This window comes from Bubalus bubalis, chromosome 1 (genome assembly GCF_019923935.1).
Source record: "Bubalus bubalis isolate 160015118507 breed Murrah chromosome 1, NDDB_SH_1, whole genome shotgun sequence".
Taxonomy (NCBI): domain Eukaryota; kingdom Metazoa; phylum Chordata; class Mammalia; order Artiodactyla; family Bovidae; genus Bubalus; species Bubalus bubalis.
The window spans coordinates 8,064,106-8,086,059 of record NC_059157.1 but is presented as its reverse complement, the minus strand read 5'-3'; the positions used below and the strand labels follow the sequence as shown (position 1 = coordinate 8,086,059).

General features: G+C 44.6%; 1 protein-coding gene across 1 annotated transcript; it reads right to left on the bottom strand.

Annotated features, from left to right (window-relative positions):
- Positions 1 to 11,755: 11,755 nt before the first annotated feature.
- Positions 11,756 to 21,731, bottom strand: THAP1 (THAP domain containing 1). The gene is made up of 3 exons (XM_006075720.3): positions 19,703 to 21,731; positions 15,335 to 15,530; positions 11,756 to 14,554 (listed from the first exon to the last, which is right to left on the bottom strand). The coding sequence occupies exons 1-3, from the start codon at positions 19,771 to 19,773 to the stop codon at positions 14,180 to 14,182; spliced, it is 642 nt and encodes a 213-aa protein (XP_006075782.1). The 5' UTR covers positions 19,774 to 21,731; the 3' UTR covers positions 11,756 to 14,179.
- Between the last annotated feature and the right edge of the window lie 223 nt (positions 21,732 to 21,954).

Here is a 21,954-nt window from a genome sequence, read left to right as displayed (position 1 = left end):
CACCTGATGTCAAGAGTCGACTTATAGGAAAAGACCCTGATGCTGGGAAAGATTGAAGGAAAAAGGAAAAGGGAGTGACAGAGGATGAGATGGTTGGATGGCATGGCCAACTCGATGGACATGAATCTGAGCAAACTCCAGGAGATAGTGGAGAACAGAGGAGCCTGGCGTGCTGCAGTCCGTGGGGTCGCAAAGAGTCAGACATGATTTAGTGACTGAACAACAACAAACCATAGGTTTGTTTTCTATGTCTGAGAGTCTACTTCTGTTTTGTAAATAATTTCAATTGTATCATTTTTTTTTAGATTGCACATATGTGCTATCATGCTCTATTTGTCTTTGTCTGACTTACTTCACTAAGCATGGTCGTCTCTAGGTCCACCCATGTTGCTGCAGGTGGCATCATTTCATTCTTTTCTGTGGCTGAGGAAAAACATTTACTGTTTTTAAGCCTGTTGCTCTAGGCAAGGGCTGCCACACAAATACCTTTAGAGCCAAGAGGAAAAGGGCCAGAGGACTGACCTGTTCTGGCCCCGCCAGGCTGCACACCATCCTCCTTGGCCCTGTCCCTTGGGTCACATGGCATGAAGTTGTCAGCATTTCTGATTGTTCAAAAGAAACACCACATGTCAATTCTATATGATCACTCTTGATTTTTAATTTGGACACATTAAACATGTAAAATAGTTTCTGGCCCCACAAAACATACCTGCTGGCCAGAATCAGATGTAACCCTCCATTTCTTCACTTCTGCTCTTGAGGGAAGCAGAGTGTCTGTCAAGGGGAGGTTTGCTGAGTCACTCAAGAAATCACAGCTGGATTGCAGTGCTGAGCCAGGCTGCACTGCCTGGCTGCTCTTTGTAACCAAGTAAGATAAAAGCTTGACTTCTGTGCAGTTTGGGAGCCAAGAAACAGACAGAAGAAAAGCTCTTGGAAGTGAGCATGAAAGCAGATTTCAGCACCTGGAGAGAGGAAGGTGCTGAGAAACTGGTGGTGATAAGACAGCTGCAGATTTACTCTGTGTGTAGTGAGTATGCGTGTTGTGTGTGGTGTGTATATGCAGTGTGTGTGCAGTGTGTGTTGTGTGTGTGTATATAGTGTGTCAATGTGTGTATGTGTGTCGTGTGTATGTATTATATGTGCAGTGTGTGTATAGTGTGTGTGTGGTGTGTGTGCAGTGTGTATTGTATGTGTGTGGTGTGTACGTGTGTGGTATGAGTGTGTGTGTATATAGTGTGTGAATATGTATATATATTATATGCGCAGTGTGTGTGTAGTATGTATGTGTGGTGTGTGGTTATGTGTGTGGTGCATGTGTGTTGTGTTTGCAGTGTGTGTGTGTATATATGTAGCATGTGGTGTGTGTATGGGTGGTATGTGTGTGTGTGTGTGGTGTGTGGTTGCATGTGTGTTGCATGTGTGGTGTGGTGTGGTGTGTTTGAAGTGTGTGATGTGTATATACGTAGCATGTGGTGTGTGTGGGGTGTGTGTATGTGTGGTGTGGTGTGTTTGCAGTGTGTGTATGTGTATATACGTAGCATGTGGTGTGTGTATGGGTGGTGTGTGTGTGTGTGTGTGGTGTGTGGTTGCATGTGTGTTGCATGTGTGGTGTGGTGTGGTGTGTTTGCAGTGTGTGATGTGTATATATGTAGCATGTGGTGTGTGGGGGTGTGTGTGTATATGTGTGGTGTGCTGTGTTTACAGTGTGTGTATGTGTATATATGTACCATGTGGTGTGTGTGTGGGGGTGTGTGTGTGTGTGTGTGGTGTGTGGTTGCATGTGTGTTGTGTGTGTGGTGTGGTGTGGTGTGTTTGCAGTGTGTGATGTGTATATATGTACCATGTGGTGTGTGTGTGTGTGGTGTTACTGTGTGTGTGCATGCGGCATGCGCTTGCTGCCATACCCTTGTTACCATGAACCGAGCAACCCTGTTTCACCCACGCATTGCAGTAATGACACCAGGAGCGGCCAGAGTGGCTTCCTTGAGAAGTTAAATAAGTTTTGAAAGAAAGTGTTATTATTAGGAAGTGCCTACAATGCAGGGGACCCGGGTTCAATCCCAGGGTTGGGAAGGTCCCCTGGAGGAGGGCATGGCAACCCACTCCAGTGTTCTTGCCTGGAGAATCCCATGGACAGAGCCTGGTGGGCCACAGTCCATGGGGTCTCACAGAGTCGGACACAACTGAGTGACTGAGCACGCACATACCAGAATGCAAGTGTGGACTAAAAAGGAAAATAAAGGTTTCAGTTAATTCATTTTACTCTGGAGAGTAACATGTTGATCATGGGACCTTTAAGGGGGCATCTTTACGTGTCTTTCAGAGGCTGCAGATACCAGGCTTCCCCTGCCACCTACTGGTTGTTGGTTGCAATTTAAAGAAAAATCTAAGAAAATGCAAAGAGAACCACCACAAACACTAGTGTGCCAGCTTTTGAAGCAAAATACCATCAGTAAACCTTGAAATCTCCTGTCTCCGCTCCCTGACTGCATCTCCCTTCTCTTCGGAAGCACTCGTTAGCTGGATTTATATGATCAGTAAACCTTGAAATCTGTCTCCGCTCCCTGACTGCATCTCCCTTCTCTTCGGAAGCACTCATTAGCTGGATTTATATGATCAGTAAACCTTGAAATCTCCTGTCTCCGCTCCCTGACTGCATCTCCGTTCTCTTCGGAAGCACTCGTTAGCTGGATTTATATGATCAGTAAACCTTGAAATCTCCGTCTCCGCTCCCTGACTGCATCCCCCTTCTCTTCAGAAGCACTCGTTAGATGGATTTATGTGTAGCCATCCTAATGCACTTCATAGTGCACGCGCACACACACACAAGTAATGTTGGTGTTTTGCATGTTTTTACACTGCACAAAAATATCCAGGGTCACACAGAGTCAGACACAAGCGAAGCATCTTAGCACGCATGCATGTCTCCTGTAGACAGCATATGAAAGTGAAGTGTTAGTCGCTCAGCTGTGTCTGACTCTCTGCGACTCCATGGACTATATTGTCCACCATGCTCTCTTCCAGGGGATCTTCCCGACCCAGGGATCGAACCTGGGTCTCATGCATTGCAGGCAGACTACCGTCTGAGCCACCAGGGACAGCTTGTACCTGGAGCTTATTTTTCTTATCCACTCTGACGATCTCTGTCTCTTGACTGGGTTGTTTAATCCATTCATTCACATTAAATTCTATTATTGATATAGCTGGATTTTTTTGGTCTAGCATTTTGCTTTTTGTTTTCTCTATGTCTCATGACTTATGTCTCTTGTCTCTTTCTGGGGTGCTTGCTGTGCATATGTTGGTCTAGTAATTCTCATCTCACAAGTCTCTTAGGCTCTGTTTACTTTTCCTAGTCTTTTTTCTTTGCCTTCTTCAGACTTGGTCATTTCAATTGTCCTAGCTTCATGCTTGCTGAATCTTTCTTTAGCCTACTTAAATGACTTTGAACTCCTCTAGTGAATTTTTCATTTATCTTATTGTACTTTTCAGCTACAGAGTTTATGTTTGGTTTCTTTGAAGGTTTTCTGCTGCTGCTGCTAAGTCGCTTCAGTCGTGTCTGACTCTGTGCGACCCCATAGACGGCAGCCCATCAGGCTCCCCCGTCCCTGGGATTCTCCAGGCAAGAACACTGGAGTGGGTTGCCATTTCCTTCTCCAATGCATGAAAGTGAAAAGTGAAAGTGAAGTCACTCAGTCATGTCCGACTCTTGGCAAGGCCCATGGGATTCCCCAGGTAAGAGTACTGGAGTGGGGTGCCACTGCCTTTTCCATGAAGGTTTTCTACCTCCTGACATTTCCATTTTGCTCAGACAGTTTTCTTACCTTTTTTCATATCTTTGTTTCTAGTTCTTGAGCACCTTTAACACAGTTGTAAAGTCTTTGTCTGGTAGGTTAGCTTTCTTGTCCTTTTCAGGGAGAGTTATGCAGGCTTATTTTTTCCTTTGCTTGGAATGCCTTTTTTTTCTTTTTCTTTTTGGCTTTCCAGGTGGCGCTAGTGGTAAAGAGTCCACCTGCCTGTGCAGGAGAAGCAAAAAAAGCAGTGTGATCTTTGGGTTGGGAAGATCCCCTGGAGAAGGGCATGGCAACCCACTCCAGTATTCTTGCCTGGAGAATCCCATGGACAGCGGAGCCTGGTGGGCTACAGCCCATGGGCTGCAAAGAGTTGGACACGACTGAGCAACTGAACTGAACTGAACTGAGCGACTGAACATCCATGTGCTGCAAATGGCATATTCATTACACTGACATTTTTTGTCTTATGATTTTTTTGTTGTTGTTGAAAACTGGACATTTGAATCTAATGATGTGGTAACTATGAGAATCAGATTCTGCTGACAAAATCTTGGCTCTCCATGCACCAATGCTGAACAGAAATGTGGAGACAGAGTTATGGAGAAGAGTGACCTTATTTCTTTGCTAGAGATCACAGTAGGCTAGAGCCCCAAGAACTGTGAGAACTCTCTGAAGAATAGGGAGTTTATATAGTCAGTTCAGTTCAGTTCAGTTCAGTCACTCAGTCACGTCTGACTCTTTGCGACCCCATGGACTGCAGCACACCAGGCCTCCCTGTCCATCACCAACTCCCAGAGTTTACTCAAACTCATGATCATCGAGTTAGTGATGCCATCTAACCATCTCATCCACTGTCGTCCCATTCTCCTCCTGCCTTCAATCTTTCCCAGCATCAGGGGCTTTTCCAAGGAGTCAGTTCTTCACATCAGGTGGCCAAAGTATTGGAGTTTCAGCTTCAGCATCAGTCCTTCCAATGAATATTCAGGACTGATTTCCTTTAGGATGGACTGGTTGGATCTCCTTGCTGTCCAAGGGACTCTCAAGAGTCTTCTCCAACACAATTCAAAAGCATCAATTCTTCAGCACTCAGCTTTCTTTAGTCCAACTCTCACATCCACATGACTACTGGAAAAACCATAGCTTTGACTAGATGGACCTTTGTTGGCAAAGTAATGTCTCTGCTTTTAAATATGATGTCTAGGTTGGTCATAGCTTCTCTTCCAAGGAGCAAGCGTCTTTTAATTGCATGGCTGCACTCACCATCTGCAGTGATTTCGGAGGCCCCCCCCCAAAATAAAGTCTGTCACTGTTTTCACTGTTTCCCCATCTATTTCCTATGAAGTGATGGGACCGGATGCCATGATCTTAGTTTTCTGAATGCTGAGCTTTAAGCCAACTTTTTCATTCTCCTCTTTCCCTTTCATCAAGAGGCTTTTGAGTTCCTCTTCACTTTCTGCCATAAGGGTGGTATCATCTGCATATCTACGGTTATTGATATTTCTCCCAGCAATCTTGATTCCAGCTTGTTCTTCATCCAGCCTGGGATTTCCCATGATGTACTCTGCATGTAAGTTAAATAAGCAGGGTGACAATATACAGCCTTGACGTACTCCTTTCCCGATTTGGAACCAGTCTGTTGTTCCATGTCCAGTTCTAACCGTTGCTTTTTGGACTGCATACAGATTTCTCAGGAGGCAGGTCAGGTGGTCTGGTATTCCCATCTTTTTAAGAATTTTCCAGTTTGTTGTGATCCACAAAGTGAAAGGCTTTGGCATAGTCAATAAAGCAGAAGTAGATGTTTTTCTGGAACTCTCTTGCTTTTTTGATGATCCAACGGATGTTGGCAATTTTATCTCTGGTTCCTCTGCCTTTTCTAAATCCAGCTTGAACATCTGGAAGTTCATGCTTCATGTACTGTTGAAGCCTAGCTTGGAGAATTTTGAGCATTACTTTACTAGCGTGTGAGATGAGTGCAATTGTGCGGTAGTTTGAGCATTCTTTGGCATTGCCTTTCTTTGGGTTTGGAATGAAAACAGAACTTTTCCGGTCCTGTGGCTGCTGCCAAGTTTTCCAGATTTGCTGGCATATTGAGTGCAGCAGTTTCACAGCATCATCTTTTAGAATTTGAAATAGCTCAACTGGAATTCCATCACCTCCACTAGCTTTGTTCGTAGTGATGCTTCCTAAGGCCCACTCGACTTCTCATTCCAGGATATCTGGCTCTAGATGAGTGATCGCACCATTGTGGTTATCTGGGTCATGAAGATCTTTTTTGTATATTTCTTCTGTGTATTCTTGCCACCTCTTCTTAATATCTTCTGCTTCTGTTAGGTCCATGCCATTTCTGTCCTTTATTGTGCCCATCTTTGCATGAAATGTTCCCTTGGTATCTCTAATTTTCTTGAAGAGATCTCTAGTCTTTTCCATTCTATTGTTTTCCTCTATTTCTTTGCATTGATCACTAAGGAAGGCCTTCTTATCTCTCCTTGCTATTCTTTGGAATTCTGCATTCATATGGGCATATCTTTCCTTTTCTCCTTTGCTTTTCGCTTCTCTTTTTATCTCAACTATTTGTGAGGCCTCCTCAGACAACCAGTTTGCCTTTTTTGCATTTCTTTTTCTTGGGGATGGTCTTGATCACTGCCTCCTGTACAATGTCACGAACCTCAGTCAATTGTTCTTCAGGCACTCTATCTATCAGATCTAATCGCTTGAATCTATTTCTCACTTCCACTGTATAATCATAAGGGGTTTGATTTAGGTCATACCTGAATGGTCTAGTGGTTTTCCCAACTTTCTTCAGTTTAAGTCTGAATTTTGCAGTAAGGAGTTCATGATCTGAGACACAGTCAGCTCCCAGTCTTGTTTTTTGCTGACTGTATAGAGCTTCTCCATCTTTGGCTGCAAAGAATATAATCAATCTGGTTTTGGTATTGACCATCTGGTGATGTCCATGTGTAGCGTCTTCTCTTGTGTTGTTGGAAGAGGGTGTTTGCTATGACCAGTGCATTTTCTTGGCAAAACTCTGTTAGCCTTTGCCCTGCTTCATTCAGGTCTTCTAATTTTGATGGGCTTCTCTAGAATCTGCCTGCAATGCAGGAGACCCCGGTTCTATTCCTGGGTAGGGAAGATCTGCTGGAGAAGGGAAAAAGTACTCTGGCCTGGAGAATTCCATGGACCATACGGTCCATGGGGTTGCAAAGAGTCGGACATGACTGAGCGACTTTCACTTCTCTGGTCCCTTTAATCCTGCCTCAGGTGGTTTCCTGGCTGTCCCCTCCTTCGATCAGCAACTGTTCAAACCTGCTCTTCGGAGCTCAGAGGTCGTAGAGGCTGAAGTCTTGCCTACAAGAAATGGGGGACAAAAAGACCTCCATGTCTGGAAGCCCCACAGGGCCCTGCACAGCATCAATTCTACTCTCTCCTCGGGGTTTACAGTTTTTGTTTATTGTTGTAGGAGGTCTTCTAAGGATCTGCCAAGGATTAGCATGACATGTAAACCTAAGGTCTTCTCAGGTCTTTTCTGAACCTGAACCTTTCCCTGGGTATGCATAGAGACTTTCTGATTTCATTGTATGTGAGCTTGCTTTTGAGTGCCTTAGTCTTTAATGCCTGGCTCCAAAAAGGGGAGAAAAAATGAAGTGGAGGGAAGGCACCAGTCCTTTAAATCCTCTGAAGTCACGTCTGCCAGAGCAGTGAGGTGCATGCACCGATGGCTGCCCACTTCTGTTCCTGCACCTTCGTGATCAGAAGCAGCAATCAGCAGTCAGAAGACAGACTTCCGACATTTGGAGGAAAGGATCCTTCTTGCCCACCTTGGCTCTCACAAGCTGTTTGCAAGGTCTCCTGCAGCTCCTCCACCACCTGCATGGGCTGGGGGAGTGACACGGGTAGTCCTCACCGAACTAAAGTTGCAATTGACCAAAATGAACCACTGTTTACCATCCAAGCCTTCCTCTGGAAGTTACAGGCCTTTATCCGATTCCCGAGTTCCGATCGCTTATATCACATAGTCTGCTAGTACTATAGTTGCTTTGGTTGGGAGACCAATTCTTGGTTCTGCCTCCTCTACCATCTTCCCAGAGAGCTCTTTCTTCATCTTCATTTTTGAAAGATAGTTTTGTTACATCATGTAGTTACATAATTACATTCTTGGTTAAATTTTTTTAAATTAATTTTTATTGGAATATAATTGCTTTACCTGCCTCTTGAGAAACCTGTATGCAGGTCAGGAAGCAACAGTTAGCACTGGACAAGGGACAACAGACTGGTTCCAAATAGGAAAAGGAGTACGTCAAGGCTGTATATTGTCACCCTGCTTATTTAACTTCTATGCAGAGTACATCATGAGAAACGCTGGGCTGGAAGAAGCATAAGCTGGAATCAAGATTGCCCGGAGAAATATCAATAACCGTAGATATGCAGATGACACCACCCTTATGGCAGAAAGTGAAGAGGAACTAAAAAGCCTCTTGATGAAAGTGAAAGAGGAGAGTGAAAAAGTTGGCTTAAAGCTCAGCATTCAGAAAACGAAGATCATGGCATCCGGTCCCATCACTTCATGGGAAATAGATGAGGAAACAGTGGAAACAGTGTCAGACTTTATTTTTTGGGGCTCCAAAATCACTGCAGATGTTGATTGCAGCCATGAAATTAAGACGCTTCCTCCTTGGAAGGAAAGTTATGACCAACCTAGATAGCATATTCAAAAGCAGAGACATTACTTTGCCAACAAAGGTCCGTCTAGTCAAGGCTATGGTTTTTCCAGTGGTCCGGTATGGATGTGAGAGTTAATAAAGCAAGCTGAGCACCGAAGAATTGATGCTTTTAAACTGTGGTGTTGGAGAAGACTCTTGAGAGTCCCTTGGACTGCAAGGAGATCCAATCGGTCCATTCTGAAGGAGATCAGTCCTGGGTGTTCACTGGAAGGACTGATGCTAATGAAATTCCAGTACTTTGGCCACCTCATGTGTAGAGTTGACTCATTGGAAAAGACCCTGATGCTGGGAGGGATTGGGGGCAGGAGGAGAAGGGGATGACAAATGATGAGATGGCTGGATGGCATCACCAACTTGATGGACATGAGTGTGGGTAAACTCTGGGAGTTGGTGATAGACAGGGAGGCCTGGTGTGCTGCAATTCATGGGGTCACAAAAAGTCGGACACGACTGAGCGACTGAACTGAACTGAATTGCTTTACAATGTTGTTAGCTTCTACTGTACAGCAAGGTGATAGATTTTTTTCTTGCACCTCTGTCTCCTGGCTTTTATTTTTTCTAATGAGAACTTAGCTGTTAATCTTATTGGTGTTCCTTTGTATATAAATAGTCATTTTTCTTTTGCTGCTTTCTATTTTTCTATCTTTGGTTTTGATCATTTTTACTATGATGTGCCTGGGTGTCAATCTCTGTTTTATTCTAATGGTATTTGTTGAGCTTCTTGTGTGTGTGAAAGAAAGCGTCACTCAGTCGTGTCCGACTCTTTGTGACCCCGTGGACGGTAGCCCACCAGGCTCCTCTGTCCGTGGAATTCTCCAGTAAGAATGCTGGAGTGGGTTGCCATTTCCTTCTCCAGGGGGTATTCCCAATCGAAGGATTGAACACGGGTCTCCTGCATTGCAGGCAGACTCTTTACCATATGAGTCACCGGTAGATTAGTGTTTTTCCTCAAATTTGGGAAATTTTCAGCCATTTCTTCAAATACTCTTTCTGTTCCTGTCTGTCTCTCTAGTGACATCTCCCATTTCATTCCTTAGAAGGTGCAGCCTTGGGCACAGTCAGGTGGGGTGACAGATTTTAACAGATCTTTAACAATTTCCTGATCTGTTCAATGATCTGCCTTTATTGGTGGCATTCTCAGAAATCAGCTCCAATTGTTGGCAGATTGCTTTGTTTTTGATGATGCCCTGGGGCATGAATTGCTCTGTGGTTGGATCCAGTTAAATTTGGGCTCCTTTGCAGAGCTGCAGAGAAGGCAATGGCAACCCACTCCAGTACTCTTGCCTGGAAAATCTCATGGACGGAGGAGCCTGGTAGGCTGCAGTCCACGGGGTCACTGAGGGTCGGTCATAACCGAGCGACTTCCCTTTCACTTTTCACTTTCATGCATTGAAGGAAATGGCAACCCACTCCAGTGTTCTTGCTGGAGAATCCCAGGGACGGGGGAGTCTGGTGGGCTGCCGTTTATGGGGTTGCACAGAGTCAGACACAACTGAAGAGACTTAGCAGCAGCAGCAGCAGCAGAGCTGTAGAGGCAGTGCGTGAGGCTAGTCTTTGAGTTTGTTACGATGCCAGGAGGGCTCTTCCTACCTGGCACTTTGCCTGGCTCTCATTGGTACAACTTGGCTCACTGCCCTTTTGGTGCTACCAGCCTCCTAACTGCTAACCAGCAGGTTCTCCATTCTTGAGAGCACCCTGAGGCTTGGACTTCCCCTACTCCACTCCTCCAAATAAAATAGTTTCCTTTGGGGAAAGCTTCAGAGTGCTCTGTTCTTACAGCCTGCCACATCAGTGGGGAAAAAACACCTGAATCGCTGTTCTGGAGCTGGCAAGTGGCCCCATGGCCTGCTTCTCTAGGACTGATATGCCTGTGTTAGGAGTAGAGCTCAGTTTGACTTGCGTATCCTGGCATGGAAACTTTGCCCTTCGGAAGGGCATCAGGGTCCCGGGATTCTTGGCCTGCTACACCTGGGGACCTGGGGTCGAGCCTCCATCCTGTAAATGGGAGCTGGGTGGAGGAGGGGAGTCCTGATCTCTTGGCTGTACTCACCTGGAGTTTATTTAGCCTTTGATACACTAGAGGGTCCTAAGAAATACTGGCAGCCTCCCCTCCTGGGAGACACATACTGTAGGCCACAACTGGGAACATGTTGGAGAGGAGACACAAATGCCACAGTCTTGACTTTCTTGTGAGATTCAACGTTCCTGAAGGTTGATGTGCTGTACGCCCTTAGGACGACATGCAGACGTTAAATGGTTGTTTTTCTCCACTTATGGTAGCTACGGTGGGGAGGTCAGAGCTCCTTACGGAGTCATTCCAAAAATCATTTCCTACTTATCGTTAATACTGTAGCTTCTCTCACCAAAAATAGTTTAAAAAATTAAAGTTTATTCCTATCCCTTATGACATTAAAAAAATGAAATTATGATCATCTTAAAACTCAAACTGCTACGAATTTGGCAATGAATAAAAATTTTGAAGATTCTGAGAGTTAAAAAAATATATTTTTCAGGAGAAAACTGAGTAAAACAAAGCCATGTCCAAGGTAAAAATAATATATCAAGACATGGAATTGAAAGAGAATATTATTACTTCAAGCAAATTATTGTTATTTTAAGGACAAACTTACATTTCTTCTTTTTGCTTGTGTGCAAATCACTGTTTGCTTTGATATTTTTTCTTTCACATCAAGGACTGTATTGATATTTTAATACACAATCATAGAAAACATAATGTCCAGAAACATTGGTTACCATATCAAAAGCAATACTCTTCATTCAGTGGTATCAGATTCACATGGTCCCCAATACCAGAAGAGTAATAACCAAACAGGCAAAACTGTTCTTTCTCCTTTAAATGCTATTCATGGTTGGCCTTTTAAGAGTGTGGAACACAACTGCAAGTTTTCCTTCTATAGATCAAGTGGACTTTTATATATTAAGGGTCACGACTGACTTTATAAAAGCCATAGGTTTGGAGTATGTGTGTGTACACAATTTCTTAAATAACTAAAGATGATCAGAAAATAGGACTTCGATCTTTAAAACAACAACAACAAAACCCATGTCAAGTGGAGCTTTCATCTGCCTTCACCATATGGCTATACCTTCTAAGAAAGGGATTACACAAATTATAGTTAAAAGAGAAAATCTCATGTATTTAGGTTTCCAAGTAAAAAGTTTTGCTAGTTAACTTTAGACACCACTGTTTCTTAACTGCAATGACAGAATTATTTTTAGCACATGTAGCAGGCACACAATAAACATTTATTTTACAAAATTTTAAAACTTCTTTAATTTGGAATTTGATAGTTCAAACTATGCAGCAGTTCAAAGTGAAGTTTATAGTTGTGTTATAAACAAGTATTTTTAAAAGTGGCAACAAATGCTACTCTATTCCAGAAACTCATTTCAGAGAATCTAAACAGCACTGCTTACACATCAACGGTATACAGAGAACAGACATCCAGTTGTCAGGGATATTTCACAAGGGGATTCTGCAGGGTTTGGAGGTGACGCAAGTGTTCAGTCATTTCTAGCTCCCTTCTAATTCTAAAATTCTACAGTTTTCCTAGCAGTTCTAATCAGGAAAAAGTTATTTCTTCTATCATTGCCAGACTATATCATTCATAGATGGAAACTTCAGGATGTTACTCTCTGTGCCTAAAATACATGTCATCTTTCATACTACGATGAAACTCACAGGGGTCTTCTCCCCGCTTGCTCCAGACGGAGACCTTGCCCTGCTGTTTCTGACCACGTTTCGCTGTGACTGAACAGGACCTATTTGAGCCTGAACGTTCTCTTTCTCTTGGCAATGTCATAAACACTACAACAGACAAAATGAATTTTTAAAACATTTCAACAAACGTTATATTTCAAATTCAGAAATAAGCACCTGTACTTCAAATTCTGTGTTAAACATAGTAAGTGATCTAAATGCAAATAGTTGGTACACATGCTGTTGCTCAGTTCTCTCCAATTAGGGATGTCTGTCCCACGAAAACAAGTAGCTTCAGGTTAGTTCATAATGCTAAGATGCCAAGTGATTATGACGGTCACTTACAGAGTTAATGTTGGATTCCTGGTTCTGATGACATGGGGACACACACACAAACACACACACAGATTTCTTTTATGTCCATGACAGTTTAGTTTTCACATATATATTGTGTAAAATATTTACCCACATATCCTCCAGGAATTGCTAGAGAGATGAAATGTAAAAACAAACTACTTAAGAGATTTTGTAGCTTCAAAAACAGTGATGAGACCCATGAATAACTAGAAAAAGTCCTCTGATTCCTTAGAGTTAGTTCTAAGTGTTATCAGATGATAATATTTCAAGTAGTCATAATTTTCTACTTTTGAAATACTGGTTCATAAAAAAAAAAAAATCATATCTCCATGAATCAAAGCACTGGCAAGATGGCAGTGAACTACACTGAGAATCAGGTCTACAAAAGACATTCCTGGACTGATGACTGCCAATCTTTAATACTGCCTTCAAAGGTCTGTGCAGCACTTTGAAATACAAAATAATTATAGTTGGAGCAGTTATTCTAAATTTAAGCAGGTAATTCCTATGGCAGTGCTTGTTTACTCAGAAGTGTTTTCATTTCAAACCTAGGTAAAATTTCTCACAAAGTTAGAGCACAACTCACAGTCTGAACAGAAACCGCAGCATTTGAGTCTCAATTTTGAGTAAAATAAGCATTATCTATTAGGATGCCTCTGAATACAAATCACTCATTTAGGTAAATAGGATGTGACTTCTCGCTTGTGGTAAAAGTGAAGAAATTTTCTTTTGTGTGACGTCTTGACAATCAATTCGTCAAGAGCAAGATTCCCACCTGATGCAACAAGTCACACTCTACCCACACGACACAGGCAGAGACCTGGGTGCACACACACCCACAGTGGGGACCGGACGCCCCTGACCTCAGAGCAGAAGAGAAAAGGCGAGCCCAGGGTCAGCCCCAGTGGCCGCTGCTCATCTCACTCCAGTCTGCTTACTGGAGAGTGTGTCTTCCACTGGAGACACCCTTCTAATTCTATAATGCTGGGTGGGGGTGAGAAAGGAAGGGCCCCACTCTCTAAAAAAATTCCTTCTCTAACATCATTTAACCATTATGATTAGGTATGGAATGACACAACTCGCCAAGTTAACTCTGATAAGGGATTAAGATAAATGAATCTGTCGACTTTACAAATAAGAATGTGTAAATATATATACTCTGAGACATCATGTCCTATGCTTCTGATTTAAAATGTGACTAAGTTCTTTCAATAAACTGCACTAAATTTTTTTAACTTGAAACTTAAATCATCCTTACTGCACTGTTCTTGTTCTCTTTACTTTTTATTTTCATGTCTATAAATACTTGAATTAAAAAACAAAAATCCCCAATCCTGAAACGAACTTACACTGAAGCTCTGAGGTTAGTTTATCACTTTTAAAATATTTTGCTAAAATGTAAAAACCCTGAAATTACAAACAAAAAATTTACAGTTTTACAGTATATATCTAATTTATTCTTTTAAAAAAATATTCTGAATTGCTTTTGTACAAGTTATCAAGTGTAATCTCTTTTCAAATGAAACTCCTCTCTAGGGTAGAAGAGGGTAGGTGGTATTGCCCCATGAAAAACCAATACAAATCTCACGTTTTCACGCTGGGACTTCGACTATCTCGAAGTAGTCATTGGGGAGAATCACGTAGCCCCTCTCGGAGGCGCCGTCCTTCTCCTTCTGGAAGTGCACCACCTCCTTCAGCTTCTCCAGCTGCCGCTCCTGCCGGCGGCACCGCTGCTGCGCGGTCTTGAGCTTCTTCCGGAGCTTCTCCACTTGCTGCTCCAGCTGGTGGATCCTCTTCCGCTGGTGCATGGTGTCCTCCACGGTGTAGTTGTGGTCACAGAACACGGAGAGGTTATCGGGGGTCTGGAGAGGAGGCATGAGCAGCCCGATCGCAGCATCGACCTGGGAAATGGGGGGCGTTAAAGGAGGCGGCGGGGGCTGTTCCTGTGGCTCCAGGAGATCTTCCTTCTGGAACAAAGACGCAGAGTGTGTTTGAGCTTCATTATTAAAAGTAACAGGTTAAAAGAACAGACTAAATTCCGCACCTGTGCAATGTAAGAATATTAGACTTAGTTCTGCCTCCTTGGCATAGAAACAGTCTAAAATGAAAAGAATAGTTTTAATTTTCCTTTTTTACCTGAAGTAGAAATGGGATGCAAAAAAAGACAAAATGATTAATCAGATCTAATTAAACACTAGCACTGAAAACTGAGGGGGAAAATACTCTGAAAGTTAACTATCATCGATACAGAAAAATCAAAACTTATCAACATATAAGCAGGAACATGGGGCTTCCCAGGTGGCACTAGTGGTAAAGAGCCTGCTTGCCGAGGCAGGAGACCTAAGAGGTATGGGTTCGATCCCTGGGTCAGGAAGATCCCCTGGAAAAGGAAATGGCAACCCACTCCAGTACTCAGCTGCAGAATCCCATGGACAGAGGAGCCTGGTGGGCTGCACAAACACACAAGCAGGAATACAGACTGATCTTAAAGTAAGTTAAAAGCCAGGCTGAGTGTGAGAATATTTAACTTTACTAAACACTCTGTATTTTTTAAAGTATTTTGCTGTGAACAGGGGTCATTTACAAGGGATTGGTTCCAGGTAACATTTATATTCTTTATTTTTTTTCTCCCCTCCCCACCCAGGTAACATTTATATTCTTACCACTACTGTGGCTTTTCCAGATTTTCCACTGAACACATTAACTTTATGGAAAGAGACCCGCCCAGTACTTTGCACGCCCCTCACCTTGTCGTGCGGCTCGGTACACAGAAATATCGTGGGGACAGCATCCTCTTTCAGCAGCTTGTTGTTGCACTCCCGCTTAAAGCAGTCCGGGGTAAAGTGCTCCGAGCAGATGCTGCTGTACTTGGTGGGCTTAAAGTTTTTCCTTCTGACAGCTGCCTCCCATTTCTTACAAAGACTGGGTCGAGTAAGAGGAAACCTAAGAAGATGAAACGATTCCATTTTCTAGCCTTACTCAGAAACAAAAAGGCACACCCAGGCGTTCCTGCTTAGAAAAGAATTAGCTTACAACCATTGGTGCTCACACGCCACGGGAGTTTGATTAATGCACCTGCTCCCACTAATCCTGTTTTGACAGTTTTTCAGATGTACCCTTATCACCCTAGTTGTTCCAGATGTACTTGTTTGGACACAGAGAACAGGACTGTGGTTGCCAAGGGGGAGGGGAGTGGGGAAGAGCGGGACTGAGAGTTTGGGGTTACATATAGAGAAGGGATAAACAACAGGGTGCTACCGTGTAGCACAGCGAACCGTAGTCAAAATCCTGAGATAAACCCAAATGGAAAAGAACATGGAAAAAAAATGCCGACCTATATATAACTGAATCACTTTGGTGTACGGCAGAAACCAACGAAACGCTGTAAATCAACTATACCTAGATAAAGTAAACTTTTAAAAAATGGACTTGTTTTAAAATCCTGTAACTGAAGTGAGCATCACTAGTGTGAAAAATAAGTCACCCCTCCTAGCATGGTATTCTTTTTTTTAAAGCAGCATTTCTTATAGGAATCTTATTGATCACAAAGCAGTTATAAGAATGTCAGATATATTGATGTATACAATCTAAATAGGTCAGGCTCATTAGTATTTACATTATGCAAAAACATACTTATTAAAAGGCAGCCACGTGGACAGACGCACGCAGCTGGCAGAGCAGGTGATAGGAGGGTAGGTTCAAGGGCCCATGAGATGTTTTTCCCTCCTTTGCGGTAAATAACCTTCACAAACAGACACGTCTAATATACAAGGGTAAACCGTATAGCTCTACCATCCAGCTATCTCAGTTTTTAATGCTTAATTTTTATATTGAAGACACTAAAATTTTGGGTAAAATACACATGCTATAGAGTGAATTTGTATTATTATTATTTTTTACCAGTGATCCTCTGTGTACCGTAAAACAAAACTGCACGTTTATAACTATGTACTGAGACAAAGACGCTTTTTGTTTTCTTGAGCATCATCTTGACAAATGTGAATCAAATTATAGTCAAATCGTGATAAGGAAAAAAAGTATTCATTTTAATTTAACTGTTAATCGACTGAAATACATCCATTAGGCCCAGATAAAGAGAGATACGAAGCTTTTAAACTTATTTTGATTTTATTTTTCCAGGTAAAAGATTCAGTGAGTTGGGGGGGATTGAAAAAAAGCCAAAAAAAAGTGTTTCGACTCTGTCCCACAGCTTCTCTTCCAAGTGAGACACGCTAGAACCTGACTCTGCTGTGGTCGTGGAGCCCTAATCTACCTTCAGGGTAGTCCCTTCTCTTTGCTCAAAACATCTGTTCCCACTACCATGTAGAAGCTGAGAAAGAAAGACTCCTAGAATGTTCCTGCTGGAAGTGCCTCTAGAAGTAGACACAGCAGCAACCACTGGGAAACTCAACACCCAGGGCCTCCTGACCAAGGATTACAATGCAGCTTATTTCTGAGGTCAAGATCCTTCCCGAAACTGTTCTTTTAGATAAGGGATGAGATGCAGATTAGCCCTTCTTTCCGTCAAATCAATTATTTAACCCCGAGCAGAAACTCAGTATTCTGAAACGTGTGAATGTCATCCTTAACCAGTGCCAATGAAGGGTTTTCCTTATGTCTGGATTCCCTCAGCCACATCATTAAAATGGGGAGGGGAGAGCTGAAAGTCTGTGATCGCGTCACCATCTCCAGACCTGTTCCTTCACTTTGGAAGTGCTGGAGGTCCACCCATTAGCTTTTAGAAATTCTAATAAATCAAGAGGCAACATTAGGAAGTGTTAAGTGTTCTATCTGTTTCTTGGAAGGGGAAAAACATCAACATTCTCGAGACCTCTCTATACCCTACACACTCTGATTTTTGTTCTCATAGCAAACGTATAAAAATGCACCCACATTCCCTATTAAACATGGAAGGTCCTCACTCCCCCAAAATTTAAGATTTTGCTTTAGTAATTATTTACCTATAAATGTGTGGATCACAACAAACTGTGGAAAATTTTCAAAGAGATGGGAATACCAGACCACCCAACTTTCCTGCCGCCAGAGAAACCTGTATGCAGGTCAAGAAGCAACAGTTAGAGCTGGGCATGAAACAACTGGTTCAAAACCGGAAAAGGACTTACATTGTCACCCTGCTTATTTGACTTATACACAGAATACATCATGCCAAATGTCAGGCTGGATGAATCACAAGCTGCGATCAAGACTGCTGGGAGCAATATCAACCTCAGATAATGCAGACAATACCACCCTAATGGCAGAAAGTGAAGAGAAACTAAAGAGCCTCTTGAGGAAGGTGAAAGAGTGAAAAAGCTGATTTAAAACAGCATTCAAAAACTAAGATCATGGCATCTGGTCCCATCATTTCATGGCAAATAGATGAAAAAAAAAAAAAAGGAAATCATGGCAGATTTTATTTTCCTGGGCTCCAAAATCACTGTAGATGGTGACTGCAGCCATGAAATTAAAAGGCGCAAAAAAATAGATGCTTGCTCCCTGGAAGAAAAGCAATGACAAAACCTGGACAGTACATAAAAAAGCAGAGACATCCCTTTGCAGACAAAGGTCCATCTAGTCAAACCTATGGTTTTTCTAACAGTCATGTGTGGATGTGAGAGTTGGACCATAAAGAAGGATGAGCGCTGAAGAATTGATGCTTTTGAACTGTGGTGTTGGAGAAGACTCTTTAGAGTCCCTTGGACTAGGAGATGAAACCGGTTAATCATAAAGGAAATCAACCCTCAATATTCATTGGACGATGCTGAAGCTGAAGCTCCAATACTTTGGTCATATGATGTGAAGAGCTGACTCACTGGAAAAGATCTTGATACTGGGAAAGATTTCGGGAAATAGGAGAAGGGGGCGACAGTGGATAAGATGGTTGACTGGCATCACCCACTCGAAGGACATCAGTTTGAGAAAACTCCGGAAGGCAGTGAAGGGCAGGGAAGCCTGGCGCGCTACGGTCCACGGGGTTGCAAAGAGTGGGACACTAGTTAGCAACTTAACCACCACCTACAAACAATCTGTATCATCTACCACCGATTCTCCGTTAGCTATCATCCATTTACAATAGGAAATTTTTGCAAGACACTTTAAACGTAACAGAATTTGTAAATATTGAATTTGGCCGATTGAAAATGACATCGTGCAGACATCAGATCATCATTATCATTCCGTTGTGCGGCTCTTTTCAGAGAGGCTTCTTTCTTCTAGGACTCTGGCCGTAGCAGCGTCCGGGAGAAGCAGGCCCGAGGGCGGGGGCGCGCTAACCCTGACCCTGAGGACCCCCCTCACCACGCAAGACGCACTGTCACTGCCCGGGCTACACTGCGCATCTTGGCAGTCCTTGAGGCTTTCTCCGGAGTTCAGCCGTCCTTAACGGTGGGGTCCCAGAAGCTGAGACCAAGACATGCTCCCTGACACCGCAAGGTGAGTCCTCACCTCCACCGATGCCTGACCAGCAGGGTGGGAAAGGCGGGACTCTGCTTCTGCTTCAACTTCCCTTCTAAGAGTTATTACCACCTGCCTTCTCCACGGCCCGGGTGTGGCATCCTCACAACCAGTGGGGTTTCCATACAGCGCCCGCGAGCTTCGAACCCGCCACCAGGAGAAGCGCGCCAGCCTGCGTGAGGGCGGGCCGCCGCGGGGGCGCGCGCCGGGGACGCGCAACCCGGGCCCGAGGCTGCTGCTTGGGGACACACCCACTCTCCGGCCCCGCCCCTCTCACAGGTCTCGCGCGGAAACGCGCCTGGCCCCGCCCCCGAGCGCGGCCTGCGCACTGGGTCTCGTGCAGGCCCGCGCCCGGCCCCGCCCCTCTGACAGGTCTCGCGTGTAAAAGCGCCTGGCTCCGCCCCCCGAGCGCGCCCTTCGTACCGGGTCTTGCGCACGCCCCCGCCTGGCCCCGCCCCTCTCACTGGTCTCGCGCGGAAACGCGCCTGGCTCCGCTCCCCGAGCGCGGCCTTAGCACTGGGTCTCGCGCAGGCCCGCGCCCGGCCCCGCCCCTCTCACAGGTCTCGCGCGGAAACACCCCTGGCTCCGCCCCCCCGAGCGCGGCCGCGCGCCCCCCGCGTCCCCACTAGGGCTCAGCCCCGCGAGCTACGCGGGGTCCTTACTTGTGAAAAGAAACGGGTTTATCCTTGTCGTATCGGTTCTTGCAGCCGTAGGCGGAACAGGACTGTACCATCCTTCCGGTCCTCAGTTACCTCACTTCTGCCGCCCCAGCAGGCAGTTGAGGCTGTTATCAGTGTCGCCGCGCTCTGCTTTGACCCCCTCGCTTCTTCTGTAGCTTTGGCCAACAATCAGACTGATGAGGGCCTCACTCGGGAGTCACTAATGTGCCCGTTTTGTTGTTTGCATTAGCGGAAAGACCACAGCCATCGCCCGTCTCCCATCTCCAAGATGGCGGAGGCAGCTTCAACCTCACCTCTCGCGAGGAGTTCGTCCTACTGTTTCTGATTAGCCCTGAGGTCAGAGGTAACGTTCCCTGGGACGCAGGCCATTGGCTGAGGCCCGGCGTTGCGGAAGTGGGCGGGGCCCCGAGCTTCCGGAAGGAAGGAACTAGCTGGGAGGAGAGGGGTGGGAGCGCAGGACCAATCCCGCCTCCTTCGATGCTTCCCGTGCGGCTGAGGTTGGAGAATTAGGTGATTCTGTTGGGTCCGCTGGCCCAACCTGAAGCAGGACAGGTGCAAAGCTGAGGTGGGGTCGGGTAATTGGGTTCGTCTCTTTAAAAGGGGAGCCACAGTTGAAGTGATGTGTAGAACGTGCTGGGCTCCTCTCCATCCCGGTACCTGCCTCTTTAGGTATTCGGAGCTCTGAGGAGCTCGGGGAAGAGATCGCAACAGTAAAAGCGGGCACCCGCACACACGCCAGGCCCAGTTTTCCCGGGAGGCCGAGACTAAGGCCTTGGCTGCTGTAATAATTCTAACGGTCCCCAGGTGCTTTGTTGGGAAAATCCGTTTGAAGGACGTTTTTCCTCCTTGGCTTGCTCCTTTCGTCCGTGTGGATGGCGAACTGTTGTCATCTCATGGCTCGCTCGCTCTCTTTTTAAATCGGCGAGTAAGGCTGGCACATCTTCATAGAGCAGCTGTTCTAGAAAGGGGAAGACAAACAAAAAACATGTAAATAAAATCACATTGTGCCAAGATGCTTGAATCTGAATACATTAGAATGCTGTAAGGCTAATAAGGGTAGAGGAGAGGGTCACTGCCTAATGTCTGAGAAGGGAACATTTAACCAAAGAATGGGAAAAGGTCTAGTAAGGAAGCATGGTGGGGAGAGCATTTCCGGTACAGGGAATGGGTGCTAACTGAGGCGATCAGGCAGTAGAGTTCTGTCTTTTCTGGGAACCGAAAGGAGGCTGTGGGTAGAGCTCAGTGAGCCAGGGGAGAAGGGCATGAAGTGAGGGGAAGGCTTGTAAGTTGTTGGTCTGGATGGTAGCGCAGTGGGAAGCCATAGAGTCATTTTAGGCCTCAGAGAGATGTGATAAACATATTTAAAAGGTCATTGTGACTGTGTATCAGAAAGGGGTAACAGAGAAAGTGAGCAGACCAATTAAGAGGCAAGGAAGAGAATGGTTCCTTTGGTCTAAGCTGGTGGCAGGGGATAAGTATGAAAGAGGTAGAAACACCAGGGCTTGCTGCTAGTTGGAAAGGAAGAAGAGAAGAATCAAGGTGGAGTAGAAAATGGCAATGCACCCCAGTGTTCCTGCCTAGAAAATTCATAGGCAGAGGAGCCTGGTAGATTTCAGTCCATGGGGTGGCAGTCAGACACGGCTGTGCACGCACACACACACGAGCTTGAGTTTCTGGCTTGGGCACGTAAGATGGATGGCAGTCCCTTTTACTGAGATGCCCATGGCCTAAAAACAAAAAACAGCCGGGTCCCAGCAGAAGAGAGGACGGAGGGTTGTGAGTGGTTTTGGAAGCTGGGTCATTGGAGTTGTAGGAGTGAGGAGTATAAGAACTGAAAGAATAAGCAGTTCTCAGGGTCTGAAGGGCAGGCTACTAAAGCGTGAAAGATCTCAGCCAGTCCAGCTGGTGCTTTTGAGGTTTGTGATCTGGTCATTTCATTTAATTGAATTTCCCTCCCAAATTCTGTTCTTCCCTCCTCTTCTGTCTTCCAGCTATCCATAATTTGGAAATGAATAAACACTTTTATTATTTGTTGAATATTATCCTAATGTTTCCTTATTTCAAAGTGGTAAATTTACTGGTAAAGCAAATTGCATGTAATTTAAAAATATATATTATTGAATTGAACCGTGTTGTGTTTTTCTTTGTAAAAACAATCCCCCCAAATTAAATTTTCACTGTGTGGTCTGCAAACCAATTTATTTGCTTAATAGAAAAATAATTTTCACTACCTC

Excerpts from the sequence above, each read along its gene's own strand:
- THAP1 (XM_006075720.3), bottom strand. The coding sequence starts at position 19,773 with ATGGTACAGTCCTGTTCCGCCTACGGCTGCAAGAACCGATACGACAAG. Across the intron at positions 15,531-19,702 it reads AAACCCGTTTCTTTTCACAA|GTTTCCTCTTACTCGACCCA; the intron begins GTAAGGACCCCG and ends TCATCTTCTTAG. Across the intron at positions 14,555-15,334 it reads GTACCGAGCCGCACGACAAG|AAGGAAGATCTCCTGGAGCC; the intron begins GTGAGGGGCGTG and ends TCTTTGTTCCAG.